At 35.3% G+C, this 17,669-nt stretch overlaps 1 protein-coding gene across 3 annotated transcripts in view; it reads left to right on the top strand.

Annotated features, from left to right (window-relative positions):
* The window catches only part of ELP4 (elongator acetyltransferase complex subunit 4), a 136,735-nt gene that overhangs the window by 55,559 nt on the left and 63,507 nt on the right, over window positions 1-17,669 (top strand). For all 3 annotated transcript variants that reach the window (XM_061999711.1, XM_061999714.1, XM_061999712.1), the window contains exons 8-9: window positions 2,666-2,774; window positions 5,484-5,590. In XM_061999711.1, the coding sequence (XP_061855695.1) occupies window positions 2,666-2,774; window positions 5,484-5,590 (216 nt within the window). The remainder of the gene's footprint in view (window positions 1-2,665; window positions 2,775-5,483; window positions 5,591-17,669) is intronic.

A 17,669-nucleotide genomic window follows, 5' to 3' on the forward strand; every position in this document is an offset into this window, starting at 1 on the left:
GCCAGCAAAGTCTTTCCCTGAATCTCCCCATTCCTGGCTTCCCTCCTAACCATGTCCTGGCTCACCTCCAGAGCTGCCAAGTTTATGCCAGAAGCAGGAGGTAGATTTGTATGGGGCTGAAGGAAGATCTGGAGCTCTGTTAAATTTTCAGGCCCAGATGGGGCAACATGATTTGTGTGTTTATGTCAGTATGCCATACATCACAACTATCTGTGTGCTGACGTCAGCTTTGATTGGACATTAATGTGCTGAACACTGCAAACAAGAAAATACATGATAGATACAGATCTATGGCAGCAATGTCAGATAAGCAAATGTCTGTTTGGTGTGGCAATTCACTGTGCAAAATATTTCCCAAGATACACTGCGTTAAACCAGAAGAATGTTTTGACACACTTCAAAAACAAAAAGAAAATCAAAACGGGCAAACAGACTACAATTTATGGAAACAAATCTGTTCAGAAGAAGAGCTGAAACCAATATGTTGAAGTATATGTTATTAGGTAAATACTGAGTAGTTATCCTTCACTTTATCTTTCCAGAATTAGGACCAAATAGGAAAGATGCTATTCTTATGACTTGCAGGACTGTTGACAATAAAGATACCTTGCTGATGATTGAGCATCTTTCTATCCACAGTTCTTGTAACCCATTGTTAGGCAATGTGAAAGCAAAAACGTTAATGGACAGTGAATGTTTTTTCAAATTATAGAATATTTTTTCTATACCAAGAGTTCAGGTTAGATTCCAGAAATCACCAGTGTTTATTTATTCATGTAACAATTTTGGATTTCTTTCTCATACAAATAACGTCCATCAGCCTGCTGAAGAACTGGCAAAATACAGTGATTTCTGATCTGTGGATTTACAGAGGTCATGGGCTACTTCAGATTTATACATATACCACCTTTATGTGATTGGCTCTGTATAATAATATGGCCAAAAGCTTCCATTAAAATATACTATACAGTCTCTGGCTTCCTAGAAGAGGAAATAATTTGACAGTCACTTTAATATTTCAGGGATGGATAGAATAATGAAGTTTAGGGATTGATGTGTAGGCAGTGTTCTTTTAGCTCAGATCTCTTAAGTTATTCCTTAGAAAGGATATTCTGTAGTACTTAACACCATTTTATCATTATCCATCATTAGACATTGTAGGTAACATTGATGTTCCCTGATTCCATGGGGATGGATCATTTTGGCCTGTGCACAAGTAGCAGCTTTGAAAGGAGATCAGTCCCCAGGATTTAATGCCATCTGGCCCATAAGGTAGGGGAGGGAGGGGGTATAAAGGTACCATGGGATCGGTGAATTTAGGCCTTGCAACCTGAGCAGATTGGGCTGTGCAGGACAGGCTATGAGTTAGTTTATGAAGCAGTTAAAAAACAGAATTCAGGTTATTCTTTGATGGGAGAAGGCCATGTTCACCTTTCACTTCTGCTTCTAGGTTTCTTTGTGGCTAGGAATTGAATATGAGTTCAGTTGAATGTGGATTCATGGAAGCAATTGATGTATTGATCACCATTTTAATAAACCCTTATGTCGGTACAATGCATAGACTTTTCTAACATACGTAGGGATGTTTCCCTTCTTGCCGCTCCCAATTACTTTGTCAATTGTTATCATTAAATAGTTTACCGGTATTTAAATTGAACTTTCATAATAACTGTCAGTCATAGTCAGGAAGTACAGAATGTACCAGATACTTTAATGCAAAATACAAAACCGTTAATTGGAGCTACTGAGCTAATTCCTCATACTTGGTATCTAGAGGTGATTGGTGTTCCTGAAGGTGTGATGGGTATAGCATCTAAAGGCATCAAGAATAAGAGTATACCAGCTGTCCAGGCAGCTTTAAACTAACTACTTCTTATCTTAAAGAAGTATTTACTTTTTAGCACAGATTTGTTTCTTTTTTTGCTCATTAAATACTGACATCATCAAAATATTTAAGAACAATTTATCCCCTGAAGATCGCTGTTGTGACCTTTGAATGCTACTTTCTACTACATAAAATTAAGCACAGAAACTGTCTTAAGGCACGTGACGGTACAGTGTTGCAAAAAACATAAAGCATCAATTTTAAATCACAAATATATTAAGAAATGGGAATACAGCTTGAAACATGAGATTCATGTGTTGTGTAGAGAGGAACTTTTAGAAAGAAAAATGCTGAAGAAAATGCTTTGGTGTTCCATGTTGTCTGACTGATAACCAAAATGAATAATCTTGTGAGTTGTGCTTGCTTAAAATACTAGAGGTGATACGTCTAAGTGTATTAAAAAACAAGGTTTTTAAAATACAAACAAAAGCTGGTCATCTGACTCATAGGAGAAGTCAATGAGAGATGCTTAACTGACACTGACACGGTAAATACCTCTAATGTGAGCAAATGCTTAAGTTTTGAAGATTTAGGAAAGTATTCATTTAGTGCTGAGTTAGCCCTTTTATGGGTTTTCCTTGTCAAATGTATTCTTTATTTAGACATAAACGTCCAGGTTGGGGTTTTTTTTTAAAGATAAAATCCCTCTAAAGCAATTTCTAAGTATTGATGACCTATTTTTTCCCCCAGTTTGTCATTGAGAAGACCAAGGCTTACTCTTTGAACATTAATTACCTTTTTCATCACATAGGATGTGTATTTTGTTTCCATGTCTTACAGAATAAAGCAATTATGGAACGTGTAACAAACTTGTCAGATATGGTAGTTGGTCTTGAATCATTTATTGGCTCTGAGAGAGAAACCAATACATTATACAAGGATTACCACGGTAAGTTCCATCTTTAGCAATGCAAAAAGTCTGCCTTGAGTGTTTCTAGGGCACTTAGCGGCTTACCCTCCAATTGGTTATCTGCTATAAAGTAGCATTTGATTTCATTTTAGAATATGCCTCTTAAATGTTTCTCCTGGCTAACCAGTCTTGAGTTAGGAAAATTTTCAGTAAAGTGCATTAAGGCTGCAAAGGAAACATGGCAACTCCTTGCATGTTGTCAAGCTGTATTACTGAGGCATGGCTCAATCAGATGTACATCTTAACAGGCAGGCTTTGGGGAATTCACATGCAGAGGAGGCTTGGCAATCATCTGACCAGTGAGCTGAACTTGTCGTGAAATCAATACTTTTGATCTACCAAGTTTTAAATAGAGAACACGGGAAAACATATTTTATATTAAGGTGGATAAACTGATAAATGATGTGCTATATAAACTTTATCTCAAAATAATAGAATGTTCTGTTTCTTGGCTTTAACGTACAGCACTTAACTCATTCAGAGAAATGAATGTGGATATGTGTGGCATGTACCATATGAAACTAATCTTGGTAAAAAGTCATGTGCCTTTCAAGTGACTTATTTTCAAAATATGTAATAATGTTTGATTTTAGATTTTGTTTCCCAAAGATTTTGTTAGCTGTTGCAGCAGAATTGTTTAAATTGTAATAGGTTAGATTAGAAGTTATGCATAGCCAAAGCAGTGAATAACAAACAGTTTCAGCAAATCCGGAGCGATGTTCTGAGTGTGCATAAATTACAGCTATTATTATTGTGGTACTTACTGTAGTTCCATGGAAACCTTCAGTTGAAAGTAAACTGCTTATCTAAAACCTGCTGTAAACATGTGAGAATGTGGCAGTGTTTTCCATAGCAGAATATATAGCAAAAGAAGCAAAGATGGTGTTGAGACACCACTGTGTGTATGCAGGCTGTAATTAATAAATCAGAGAAAAATCTTTTTGACTATGAAAATAGTGCACATTTCATTCTCTATAAAAAAAAGGTGAGTGAAAAAGAAACAGTGAACAAAAGCTAGAATAATTTGCCTAATTATTTTTCCAACTGTATAATCATGGTGGCATTTGTTTTTGCTAACATAATTCTGTCAATTTGATACTTCTTTTCTCACTACTGAAGAGATCTTTTAAGACAATAAGTGTTTTAGCAGTTAGTTCCCGGTCTCTTGTAAAAATGTATGCTAAATCATTTTTGGTACTACTTGATAAAAATTATATGCCAATACACATAGCTTTTGAGGTTTAGACAACCTTAATTTAACATTCTAAAAATAGGTATTCTTAATGGTTTTAACTCTGTGGATTCTTTTTGCTTAAGAATATCTTTTGTGATTTATTTACTGCAGACGATGGAAGATTTTTACATTACTCAGGAGACATTTGAATAAATTACTGCGTTATTTAATGCATCCTACATCAATGATTTTCTTAAGCTACCTGCAAATTTAGGTAGTTGAAAAGTCAATAAAATAACAAAATAATTCTACAGATGCTCCTTAAATAAAAGTTTTAGAACACTGTGTATAAGCAACCCCACTGTGCCTAGATATAATAACTATATTTTGAACTCAAAAGCATAATAAATAATTCTTATATGTCACCAAACTGCAGGCAAGAATAGAAGGTTTCAAAGTGAAAAATTTTTTTTCTAATATTATTAATAGTTTTTATAATTAGTACCCATAAAAAATTCTGCTTTTCTAAGTATTTACATTTTAGGAAATTTTCTTCTTTTATTCTTCCTTTAAAAAAAAAAAAAAGAAGTAACATAAAACCCTGAAAAAAATACTTGCCTTCTTTTAAATTAGGGTTCTAGTGTTTGGGAGTTTTCTCACAGCTGCCGTTTTCAAGTAAGATGTCTTTTCTAAATGTTCAGTATTTCCATTTAGAGGCTGGCTTTATGAGTAGCAAATATAGGCCAGTAATTGAGAAGCCCTGTAGAATTTTCCTGGTTTTCAGATGTAGGAAATCACCCTTAGGTTGTTCAGAAACTATACTAGGCTGCACAAAAACCATCCAGCGTCCTTGTCAGAAAAAATCAGCCTGAGTTGCAGCTGACAGAATGCAGAGCTTGCAGTGCACCTAGTACTGTTGAAAACATCTGAACAGCTATATAAGCTTCCTACGTTAAGAAAATGTATTTCTTCTAGGGGTTAAAATGTCTCAAAAAGCATGATGTAAATCAGCATTTTCCAGAAAGTTTTTTCAAGTCATTTTCAGGGCAAAAACACAGTGCTTCTCATTAGAGCTTCGGTGGTTATCAGTAACCCATAAGCCTTGTTTTGCTGGCTGCTTACTGGTGCATTTAATAAAATAAAGATCACTCAGTGGTGCCGTGGGCAGCATGCAAGGTGATAGCCATATTTGCTTACTGTAAATACAAGAGAAAATCACACACAAACCGGCTGTAGTTTTGACAAGTATTAAGATCCCTCTTTACATCTGTACTTCTGTACCAAAGTGCAATTAGTTTCCCTCGCACAAGGATTTCTGTTTATCTTATTCTGCTTGATTACTTGAGTATAATCGCACCGTTTGCTTCATTGCTTCTGGTAGTAAGCTCCAGTTTAAAAAGGGGAGGATGAGTGTGTGTAAATATACAGAATTCTGCTGTAAGACTCTAATTTATGCATCTGGATGACAGCGTTTTCTTAATTTTTCTCCCTCCTTTACTCTTTCTTTCCACAAGGTTTGGTTCACGTACATCAGATTCCTCGGCTTAATAGCTTGATCTGTGATGTGTCAGACACAAAGGACCTTGCTTTTAGATTAAAAAGGAAGCTGTTCACCATCGAGGTAAGAGAAACAGTTTTGTTTCACTATTTAGAACCCAAAAGGTGGAGCTAATCCCATCTCTTATGTTTTGTTTTGTGAAATACATAAAATATGCATCAGATGTTGTAAATTCATTTCGTTCTGGTTTTGCTCTCCGGTTTTATGAAATATTGTAATACGCCTTCTAATCCAAAATGGCTCGTTTGCTGAGCTAAATCAGTCCATTATAAATAGTTTATTTTGGTTTAAAATGTACATAGAAAGTAGGCCACAGCCTTCAATAACAAAGCATGACATGTTTCTAAGGATGTCAGGAGCATATTTAATTAAATGTTAATGACTTGCTCTTACTTGCGTTAGTGGGTGGGAAAGTAGCTACATGTTATTACCCCAGTAGAGGGATTTTAATGTATAATGCTGCCTAAAATTGTGTGTGGTATGAGGGATAAGTGTCCTTATCAGTATTCAGAAACCATTTTCTTTGCATTACTGAAATCACCTTTCGCTCTTTTATGTCATTTTAAACACAGTATCATTTACACTAATGTCCTTAAGTAAATTTCCTACTAAATTTAAACTTTTTTCTGTGACCTTTATGCAGACAGTCCTGGTAGAAGGCAGTACTACAAAAGATGTATTTCATTTTACTCTTGCTAAAGAGCAAATGAACACAGCACTATTAAGCAATTAGAGCTGATGTATTTATTAACCAAGTAATGCTTAGAGATGGAAGATGGCTTTTGGGGTGATGTGATAGTCATGGGTACAGTCTGGGCAAATTTTTTTAACAAAGATATAAAACAGCCAAGCATCCCTGACAAACCATTTTGTTTAATCTCTTTTCAAATGAAAAGCTCTTAAGCAGGCCACTTGTCTTAACTGCTTGAAACCATAAAAAGAGAGAATTGCCACCAATAAATTAGCATATTTTTTACTCCATCACCAAATGATGGTCAATGTGGCTTGGCACTGCTTTGGTGTTTGGGACTTCACCCTTAAGTGACCACTTTGGCCCTTATTTGACCCTCTGCCCTTTTTAGCTGGCCACTTGATAAGGTAACTTAAGGGTTCTCTCTCTTGACTGCCTCCTCCACTTCACAATTGCAAGTAGCCCTAACCTATAAATCATTGAAAGGGCCCTATCAAGTGACAAATTAAGGTGCCCTCCTCCTAATTAATGGTCATCAATGTCTTTAATTATCTAATCCTATTGAGAGTAGTTAATAGTTAATCAGGCAGCCAGTTCTTCATGCAGGTCATCTCTGCATGAGGGCCAAAAGTTCCTCAACTAGAGGTATCCTCTTCAGAAGCCACTTAAAGGCAAATAGGTTGAAGGAGGGCTTCTTTTTCTAAAGGCATTCCTTTCTAACGTTTCTCACTTGCCAGAGAATGCAGTTAGTGAAACCAGGCATTGTGAGGTATTAAACCATTTTAACAACTGCTTTTCAACAGTATGTTAGAAACAAAAAGCTTAATAGTCTGTGTTTGCATTTAAAATACAAATGTTCTGTTTTCAGAAGAGAAGAGAAATGTGAGTCCTCATTTCACAGTAAATTCTCATTTATTATGGGTATGAATTAGAATGTTTGGGGAGTTTTTCCTTTCTCTGAATCCTGACTCAGAACATAATTTTTTTTCTGTCAGCTGCACTTGGGATTCTAATTTGTAATGTAACTTGAAAGAAAAAAAATCCCACACCTTAGCTGGAAGCTCTGTAAAAAGAATTGAATTAGCCATGGGGCAAAAGAGTTGGAAACAGGGTTGTAGTGGAACTCTTGAGACAACCTGTTGGCCTAGACAGACAGAGATGACCCATTTGTATAATTTCTCCCTTAATTGCTCAGCTGCAGACCCTTTGGATAACTTCATGTTTTGTTAGAGATATGTTTTCTGTAAGCTGAGCTGACACAAACTAGCCCTTTTTGAACATGTTAGATCACTGTCCTACTGTGATCTTCCTGTACGCATTTCACTAATCTATAATACATACATTTTTCCTCCTCATACTATTAGGGGAGGCAGACTTACATTAGAGGGACTAGAGCAATAAGATCTCAATAAGAAAACGGGAGCAAGGAAAAATTGAATTAAGAAGGGATGCGAATGCAGTCTTCTAAAATGGTTTTCTTCAGTTAGAATGTAATGAGTCAGCAGTCAGTTTGATTCTGGTGATGAAAACAAAGCAGCACAACAGTGTGTGTTACAAGCAACAGTGTGCTTTATACAACATACAACCAAGTTTTGGCTTCTTTGGTTCATAGCTTAAATGTGAAATAGGAAGATATTTTGAATACATTACAGTTTTGGAGAATCTTCTGCTTAGTTATATGTACAATTTAGTGTAAAAATATTGACCTCTACTTAAAATGCCACTTTAAAAATCAAAATACGTTTGAAAAGTTAGAAATACACAACGTATGATATATGGCAAAATTTCTTCAGGAAACCCTTTCATGACTGGACCGTTCTTCTTTTACAAATTAAAATAAGGGCATGGGACCTGGATTTTCTCACCTCTAAGTTGCCTACAATTAAATAACTCTTTGTGGTTTGGCCCTTGTCAATAAAAAAAACCCTTTAAATGTCAAATCTGTTTGATTAGATTGCAGTTTGTGGGAGGGACTCAGCCTCTTTATAAAAATCTGCAGAATTATTTAACTGCTTCAGGTTTTTATGCATCTCTGTTAAAATAAGGTTAAATTAAATGTATTCTATTTTTTATATAAATTCAGAGTGAAGGTCTTTTCTAATGAATAAGTGTTCATTTTCCATTTGTAAATTGTGAGGTAGAACCTTTCCAGGAAAACTTACAGGTTTATGGTACAAGGTGCAGCAGCTATATCAAGCTTTCCCCAAAGCATCACACATTAGTTACTAGCAATGTATTTTTATATGCAATATTATCAGAGATCTATCTTATGTGCATACCACTTTAAAGGACACAATTTTGAAGTTAGCCTGTCTAATCCTATTTCTTCCCACTTTGGAATCTTAATTAGAAGGAGATAAAAACCATCATTTGACTAAATTATTGTCTTGAATCTGTAGCAAAAGGTATAATCCGCAATTGGGCCAATTAGTGTACCCCATAGTTAGCTATGCTGAGGCAGGAAACTTGATTAGATCTGACACCAGCCTAGTTCCCACTGTTGTTTTGCCAGGTATGATGGTCAGACTTCAAAGGGCTTGAGGCATCAGCAGGGCAAGGTTTGGAGGCCAGCTTAGGTCCGGTCGTTAATCTCTCTACTAAAACCACAGCAGCCCTCGCACAAAACAAGCTTACACGACACAATCATGCGGTATTAAAGTTTGGGTTGAGTCATGCCAATTTGCCTTTGATTTTCTGATGATTGACTAAAAGATGGCTACATGACTAGACACATACTAAAAGTTTACTGATTAGGTAAGTTCCCCAAATATTTGAAATATTTTTTGATTTCTCACTTAAATGATATGACAACCCGTTCATCTTAATGCAGCCTTTCTGCCCGAGTACTTTTAGCTTTATCTGTAGCTCTGAATGTAACTTTTATCAACATTTGATAAATTTGGTAGGAACATTATGTTTGGTTTTTTGTTTGATAGAACTTTATCTTTGTTGTTCCAAAGCCTTCTCTAGCAAAACTAAAGGAATCTGTGCCTAAAGTTGATTTTTCACTCCTCAGAATTTCTAAGGAAGCATTCTTTGTCTTTATTATTTAGGTACATTTCCAATTACTCGCAAAAAGGGAATTTCCTCTTAATTATTTTCCACCTCACCATTGACTACAGTGCTGTTCAACAGCCACGATTACATAAGTGTTCCTTTTTTTTGCAGTCTGATTTGCTGAAATATTGCAGTAACAGTGACATGTTTCCATTTTGAGAAAAGCCTAAGGCTGCTTTAGTATTATTCCAAATGATTGAAATTGCCATCTTGCTGACTTTCCCTTGGGCAGCTTAAGGCCTGTTTACTTTTGTATTTTTTTCACATGTTCCCTCAGAGTTTGGCTGGCAGGACATCATTACCTGGTTTGACAAGACAGTTGTAGAAGATTCATATTTGATTAACTCCCATTGTTACTGCCTGGTCAACAAAACCCTCTGAAATTCTGTATTTAAAGTTAAAACATTTGATAAATTCAAATAAATGTTTGCAAATAGGAAAGTTTGAGAGGTGGGTTTTTCTGCTTCCCTAGTTTCCTGCTGATTTGTTTAGTCTTCAGGTAGCAGCTGATTGATAATAGCATAGAGAATAAGCATCTTCCTACAAGTTGTAGAACAGTTGTTTAATAAATAGTTGTTGTGATTTTTTTTTTTAACTTAGCAATACACAAGAGCCAACTAATATGTTTTTCTTTTTAATGGCTGTATAACACCTGTGGAAACCAGAACAAAAATCTTCACAAGACAGCTCAGTTTGAAGCTCAGTGTCATATATGAGAGAAAGATTTGCCACATAACAAAAATAATTAAGTTTCCAGAAGAAAGTCAGAATTAGAGGATTGATGTGTTGGGAAAGTTGCTCAGATTCTCAGTGTCAGGCAAATACAACACGGGACTGTGGAGCACTCTGCGGTGCATTTTTCCTAGTGGTAACTGCCAAAGTAAAAGGTTGTGTCTTTGGTAGAAAATATGTTCATGAAACCTAGCAATTGAGTCTATATAGAACAAAAAATAAATGTATGATTCCAAAGGACATTATATTAATACTAGTATTCTTTCTTTGTCTGTCAATAAAGGACTATAAGAAAAGCAATGATTGCCAAAATAAGCAAGATTTAGTTGCAGCTCCAGATATTCATGTGTTTGTTATGTGTACAGCATTGGTATTTGGAAGAAGACTTAATATTAAGAAGGTGAATGTGGCAATTAAAACCAGAAAATACATCTTGGAAGCTTACATCTGAAATCTTTCTATTTCTACTTTTTTGTTTTTATTCTACCCTTTTTAATTGCTTATTTTATACAGACTATACCATGGTACACTACTTATATGCAAACAAGTGCAAGTAGCCACTGCTCTAGGTTATTTACCAAAAAGGTGGGTAAGACAAAGTCAGAACTAATGTCTGTGATGTTTCACTGTGACTTTAGCATGGCACAAGTTTGGTCCTTCAGGGAATGGTGACTGGTCACTGAGTGCCAGAACTCTGTTTCTAGAAACATTTTGTAATTTTTCATTAAACACATTGTGAGCTGTTTCTTCTGGAAGAACAAACCAACCCTGCAATCAGAACATATGGGATCAACATATATTTACAATACACATGTACTGGAGCAGCCTCTGGATCAGTGAGAGTTAGAAAGTTTCCACTAGCATCACTTCTTATAGGCTTCTTCCAATAAAATTGGAAGCAGTCTTTATTAATGACTCACCCTAACCCTGATTATATTTCACTGATGTTCATAAAGTTGAGTAACTTTGTAAATAAAGAGATCCGTTGAATTAATGAGTTATTTTAGTCAATATTTTAACTAGAAGAATCTGTGAGCCTGAGAGCTGACAAAGGGCAAAATATTGGTTTACTGGAAATTTAATTAAGGTGATAGTTTTTTAGCAATTGGTCAGTAAAATACAGAAATGAATTCCCAGCCACCAAGGTAAAGTTTACACAGTATAACACCAAAGCTAATATATGCTACATGCTACAGATTGTATAGGGCCTTACAACCTCAGAGGGGAACTTGCTTTTACCAAGCCAGAGGGTAACCTCTACCATTCTATGATTCTCTGGTCCTGTAATGGTTGTGACTGCCTGGCTGCTCAGTGCCCAAAGCGTGGATGAAATTTTACAGGTATTTGTGGTTCAGAGGAAGAAGCTCTTCATCAAGAGAATTATTAAGCATTGGAACAGGCTGTCCATGGAGGCAGTGGAGTCACCGTCCCTAGAGATATTAAAAAGATGCATAGCTGAAGTGCTGAGGGATATGGTTTAGTTTAGTGATAGGCTTGGCAGTGTGAGGTTAGTGGTTGGACTTGATAATCTCAAAGGTCTTTTCCAACTGTAACTGTTCTATGATTTTCTGATTCTATGAAGTATTTCAGAAAGTGTATTTGTTTTATTTTCTAATGTCATAAAATCTTTGGGGCCTCTTCTCCCCATGTATTTGAGAACACAAATACACTTGGGAAACTCCTCTTTCTCCTTAGTTTGCCTTGAACATCATACCTGGCAAACTGGATGCTCCATTTCAGCTCGGGGATTCAAATGGAGGTAACTGTGTATAAATCTAAATTTACTGAGAGGTGAAACACTGTGATAAAATTCAGCTGAAATTTATGCCAGTCAAACCACTGTTGCATTCATTTTTCCTGCCCATTTTCCCTATGATATTAACAAAGACATTACCACTGACTTCTTTAAACAGAGATCGAAAGATAGTAATTATAACACCATAACATTTTCGCTAATCTAAAATTAATAGTACTGTAAAAATATTCTTCTGCAAAACTAATTCTGTCATAATTCCAAGCTCCATTCTACAATATTTCATCTAGTAGCCAGTTCAGGTTCTCTTTACCTGATATGGTGTACTTCACTGAATTGTTTTGTCAGATGCTGTCAAGCCAACCTACCGTTGTTAAAGAAAATCAAACTAAATCATTTTGGCATGAGCCTTCCAGGAGTAAGGCACAGAATATGAAGAGTTTGATGAAATCAAGGATTTGATTTCAATATTGTAAAAGACTACCTGTCAAAAATGTATTACATTCTTTCAAACATTTTTTAATAAATAAATGTGTTTAAAATTGTGACAGTACAATTTAGATAAAGTTTTGGGAGATATTTTTAAATTGTAGTAACTTGAGGTAAAACAATACTTGGAGTGCTCCTACTTAAAAAGAATAAAACCCTCTGAATGCTAATGGTACATAGAACTGAAATCAAGTAATAATTTTTATGTGGTAAATGAAATTACTGAACACTTGTATCTTATGAATATGTGGAAAAACTTAATTAGGAAATATCACCTTATTCTGTAATACTGAAAAATGTAAATTAAATCATTTTGAGATGAATACAGGAAGGTACTATGAACTTTTAGATTGCATAGAAGACTTATAATATCCTAAAACTTAATTTTGGTTTATGACTTTGACATACCTTTGACATTATGTGAGTAAAATATGAGGGCTCCATTCAATTTTTCAGAACTTCAACAGTTTTAATACAGTACATCTACAATTCCTTGGTAGCAAACAGAACTCATATATATTTATAGTTAAATAAATAATTATGTTGTTCAGAAATATTTATGCCATAATTGTGTTGTCGCAATGAAAGAATATGCAACAAAGCCATTAATGCAATTAAAGGTCACTTGTACATATTGTAATGAACTGCTCATTCACAGGATCCTTGTTAAGGGTCAGTGCTGCAGCTGAAATGGATTGGCCTTGTTCAGTCTGTAAATAAATAGGTCAACTTGTATTTGCCAGACAAATAAAGTAGTTGACACATTCCCGTTTTCTTAGTATTAGAAGACAGGTAGGCTAAGATATCTTTCATTAAAATGTTGGTTGGTAAAGATTAAAAAACTTTAGCGACAATGATTATATTTTTCTTTAAAGTACTGGTGCTTTTTAGAAGATAATCTCTGGGTATAAGTTGGAAAGGTATTGATGGAGGAAGGAAGAGTTATAGTAGCTCTCAGCAGGAGCTAAGTGACACCTTCATTAAATGCTCCTTAAAATCCCAGCAAACTTTAACACAAATGTGGTGTTTCATAGTTGTATAATATTCTTGCCTTCAAATAATAGTGAATATAGCCATGCTATTACACAATTAAACAAATCTCTGAATTGTATATATCTCTGTAAGTGCAGGGGAAAGAAAAGCTCAACCACAGGCCTAGATCACAAGTGAACCTTATTGAACTACACTGAAGTAGCAATTCAGGGTTCTTACTGGAAAGCTGATAGTAGGATGACTTTGTGTCTTCACATGGAAGATGAGTATCCATCTGGATCTTCCTATGTTAGTACTGTTTGTTACACTTTTGATTATTGATCTTTTGGCAGAAAGTGATTCAACATACCCTGTAAACTAGGAGACTGTAAGATAGCCTCGTCAAACTCTTGGAAAGGGTTAAATTGTCATTTTGTAGGAAAACAGGGCAGTGATACCAAATGTTTGCTGTGACTAATAATATAGTCAAATAAATTCCAAAATGTTGTATTATAATTTTGCAAATTCAAGATTAAGGAGTAACATTTCCAGTCTTATTGAAAATATTATTGATTTGGATTTAGTTTTTTTCTATTTTTCACCTCTATAGAAACTATTCTATGGTATTTTACTATTTAACTGATTCACAAAGAATATTATCCTTTACTGAACAGTTACTTTACTGAGGGCAAACTAGTCTTGTTGCTCTTAGTCTGAAAAACTTCACAAAAGTGCCAAAAAGAAATGACAGAAAAAAATATACATAGACAGCAAAGTACTATCAGTGAAGAAAAAAATGTTCTATAACCATAGTGCAAATACTGCTTTCTGCTTTGGCTAAATTATGGAGCATTATTTGTGACTGAATTCCAGAGTACATTTTATCTTGATATTCCTGGCCAAGAGGAGTGTGCAGAAAGTAGATTGTTATAAGCAAAATGCCTGAGGACTACAGTGCCTAATCTTAAATAAACTTAGCTTTTGGTCATACCATCTTTATTGCTGTCTTTCTCATAGTTGTTTTAGTTGCATGGTTTTGATTTTTTTGTTTTAAATTTTCTTTTTCCTGGCAGTGTTACATATGGTTTTCCAAAGTTTCAGTTATCATGCATAATGCAATTTAAAATTTCTCAGTGCATGTTAAAACCCAACAGCTTTTGAAATACCAAATGAGACTGCCTCCAAGAAGAAAAAAATTAATTGGAGTCTCCTTCTCTGGAGACATTCAAAACCCACCTGGATGAGTTCCTGTATGACCTATCTAGGAGTCCTGCTCTGACAGGGCGTGTGGACTAGATGATCTTTCAAAGTCCCTTCCAACTCTTGAGATTCTGTGATTATTTATAGCATTTAAAGGAGGATATCTGGGCAGCTTAACATTATCGTAATATCAGCCCCCTTCAGAATAATATATTGAATTTGGATGGCATTACCAAGTAACAGTTCAGCTCCCTCTTTCCTCATTCCTTCCTTACAAAGAAAGTGAGCAGTAATTGTGTAGTGTATGATAACTAAAGCTTTGTATTGATGTCCATGAATATGTAAATAAAGTGAATTTGGGTGCTATCTTATGCCTGACTTTCAGTAAACAACTGGTAGTGCTTACTGAAAATAATTCACTTTAAATGCCTCATTTGAAGTAATTAAGGTTTGAGAAACCTATGGGTTTTAGCTTATAAAAATACTCCCTATGGTCCTTTCATCTTCTTTTATCCTGCTTTAAGTCTGTTATAGCAAAAATTACAGAAGAGTTTTCACTGTGACATTCATAAAATTTATGTATATATTTACAACACAGTTAACAAATGGACTTACCTCATATGAAGATACTAATCTTTGGGCAATATGTCTACTTGAGTCATGTTTGAAAGTGAAAGCAGAAAACAAAAATAAAGAACAGTTTATCACTTCAAATGGGAGGATGTGAGTATGGCTGCGCAAGAGAAATCTGTTTCACCTTGCATCCAGAACAGTGCTTGCTGCTATTAAAACAGCCTGATTGCTTAATATTTAAAGTTTTAAGATCTTTAGTAATCTTTCGTAAGGAACAGTACATTCACTCTTTCTGGAAAAGATAAACTTTGTGTGACCTGCATGGGAACTTTTGAGGTTGACACTTGGCCATGGTAGCTGAGTCTTGAAGAGAATTCTCAAGTCTCCGTGATAGACCCAGAACATCTACTGGGTGTTTGAAAAGAACCTCATTTGGGTAATAGCTATGCAGTGACCTTCCTTGTCATTGGATTTGCTCCAAACTCCAGCTGGAAGAGTTAAGAACTCTAGAGTTGGCATATAGGCTTGGGGTCAGTGAATGGCAGAAAAACTTTAACAATGGCGGTCACATTCCACTGTTCTCAGTAAAGGATTACAGTGTTCCAGTATAGTTTTAGGACATACACTCTTACTTGGTTTTATTTGTGACCCAAGATACAACTAAATAAACAAAAAGAAAAGTTTTGCATGGGTCACTGCTATTTCTGCCTTTTAAGGATGACTACATGCAACCTGAAATGTGTACTGTTCCATGCATATTGGTAGAAAGTCTAGCAGAATATGATGATTTAATATTGGACTAGATGGTATCTAAAGGTCCCTTCCAACCCCTACCATTCTATGACTCTAATATATTCACCACTTTTTATTTTAAATATCATGTATCAATTTAGAGTGAAAAGGAGTAAACCAAGGAAATTTTTGTTCTGATTTGGTTTAAAAAAGGTAGATGTCCTGAATTGGTAGTGCTCACTTGCATATTGAGAGTTGGAACCCAGTTGGAACCCATGAGGGTATGGTGAAGCTACCCTCTTGGGACCAACCAAGGAAAGTTTGCTCATAGATACAGTCACAGCTTGATATGCAGCATCTGTGATGTATAAACACATTGCTCAGCCACTTGAGCTGCCATATGTTACTAACAGCAGCATTTTATTTTCAGCACTTTATTACATGGTATTTTCCATTGGTTGCGTCTCTTCTCTCATTTATTTGGGATTTAGTACTGTGTTGCTTAATAAACACTGTAGTCTCTGAAGTCAATTATGTCTCAGGTCTGCAATCTAAAGCCCCTGAGAAAACACCATATACATCTTAATCATTGCTTCTCACCTTTTGGTATAAAGCTTTGTAATTCTGGATGGATTACAGGCTTCTTATGCTGCCTCAAATGCCCTTTCATAAACCTTTTGCAAGTAGAGGATAGTGTGACAGGAGTGTCAAGAGCTTTTGCTGCTATAATATAGGGGGAAATGGTTCTCCTTCTAGTCCAAGTGTTTATTAGAAGATACAGACCAATGCTTATTTTGTAATTCTTGTTGCTGTTAAAATAAGGAATTATGAAGAAGGAAATCTGGTATTTGTATTTAGATCTGATCTTCAATAGTAGCATAGCCATGGGCTGTTTGTGCTTGGTCTACATCATCTAGACTAAAAATAGCCTTCCTGTCACTTTATTGGCAGAGTTTTAGCTACTCCTTTAATTCTGTTTAAAAAATGGATGGAGAGAAAGACAGCATATTTATTGAATGTGTGCAGATACTCCACTAGGTAACTAAGAGGAGATTCCTGGTACTTTGAAGAGCTCTATGTTAAATGAAGTTAAATGGAATTCACATTTTGCTTAAGTAAAGAGACATTTTGTGAATTATTATCATCTTTAAATGTATTAGGTTAGTTTTTTACTTTATATCATTAAAGTAGCTACTCTGAAATACTAGACATTCATGTATATTTGCTTTGTTAACATATATTATTTTATTAGTATCCTTCTTAGGTTTTGTTCTTTTTAGGTTTCCTTAACATTTTGATAAGAAAATACTGATGAGGTATTTCATTCCTCATCATTTAAATGAAAAGTGACATTATTTATAATTTTTCTTTTCATAAAGTGGGGTTTTGCAGAGTAAGAAGACAAATCACTGCTGCCTGCTAAAATTTTGAGCAATAGTCAGAAAACTTCCATTTTGTTATGTTGGGGTTTTAAAAAAAAATGTGGAACCAGTGAAGGAGGAATTTCCTTGTTCTGTCTGTCTCAGGAAAACATGGGCTAGTTTGGGAACTTTCAGGACCACAGTTACAGTATGAAAAAGACACAGTTTTGAGGTGGACTTCTGTCTGTTGCTATTTCCTGATCTGAAAAGGGCATTCTGGCTTTGAAAAAGCCATGAGAATTAGATTCAAGTTGCTGAAACGCTCCTAAACCTACAAAGGACATTTTTTGCTGTGTTTGTGGAGTAAAGCTCTAACATAGAAGGGGTTCACAGAAAGGATTTTGTCAGTGGATTACTTATGTAAGATGCATTTCTTCCTTGTGTAGCCTGAACTAAAACTGCATGCATAGCATTGTTCTACTTTTGCCTCTCCTGGCTTGTTCATCCACATCGTGGCAGGTATTTGCATCTTTTAGGACAATAATATTTCAAACAACAGATTAGGAATTGTTTATGCTCACA

Source organism: Colius striatus, chromosome 7 (genome assembly GCF_028858725.1).
Source record: "Colius striatus isolate bColStr4 chromosome 7, bColStr4.1.hap1, whole genome shotgun sequence".
NCBI classification, from domain to species: Eukaryota; Metazoa; Chordata; class Aves; order Coliiformes; family Coliidae; genus Colius; species Colius striatus.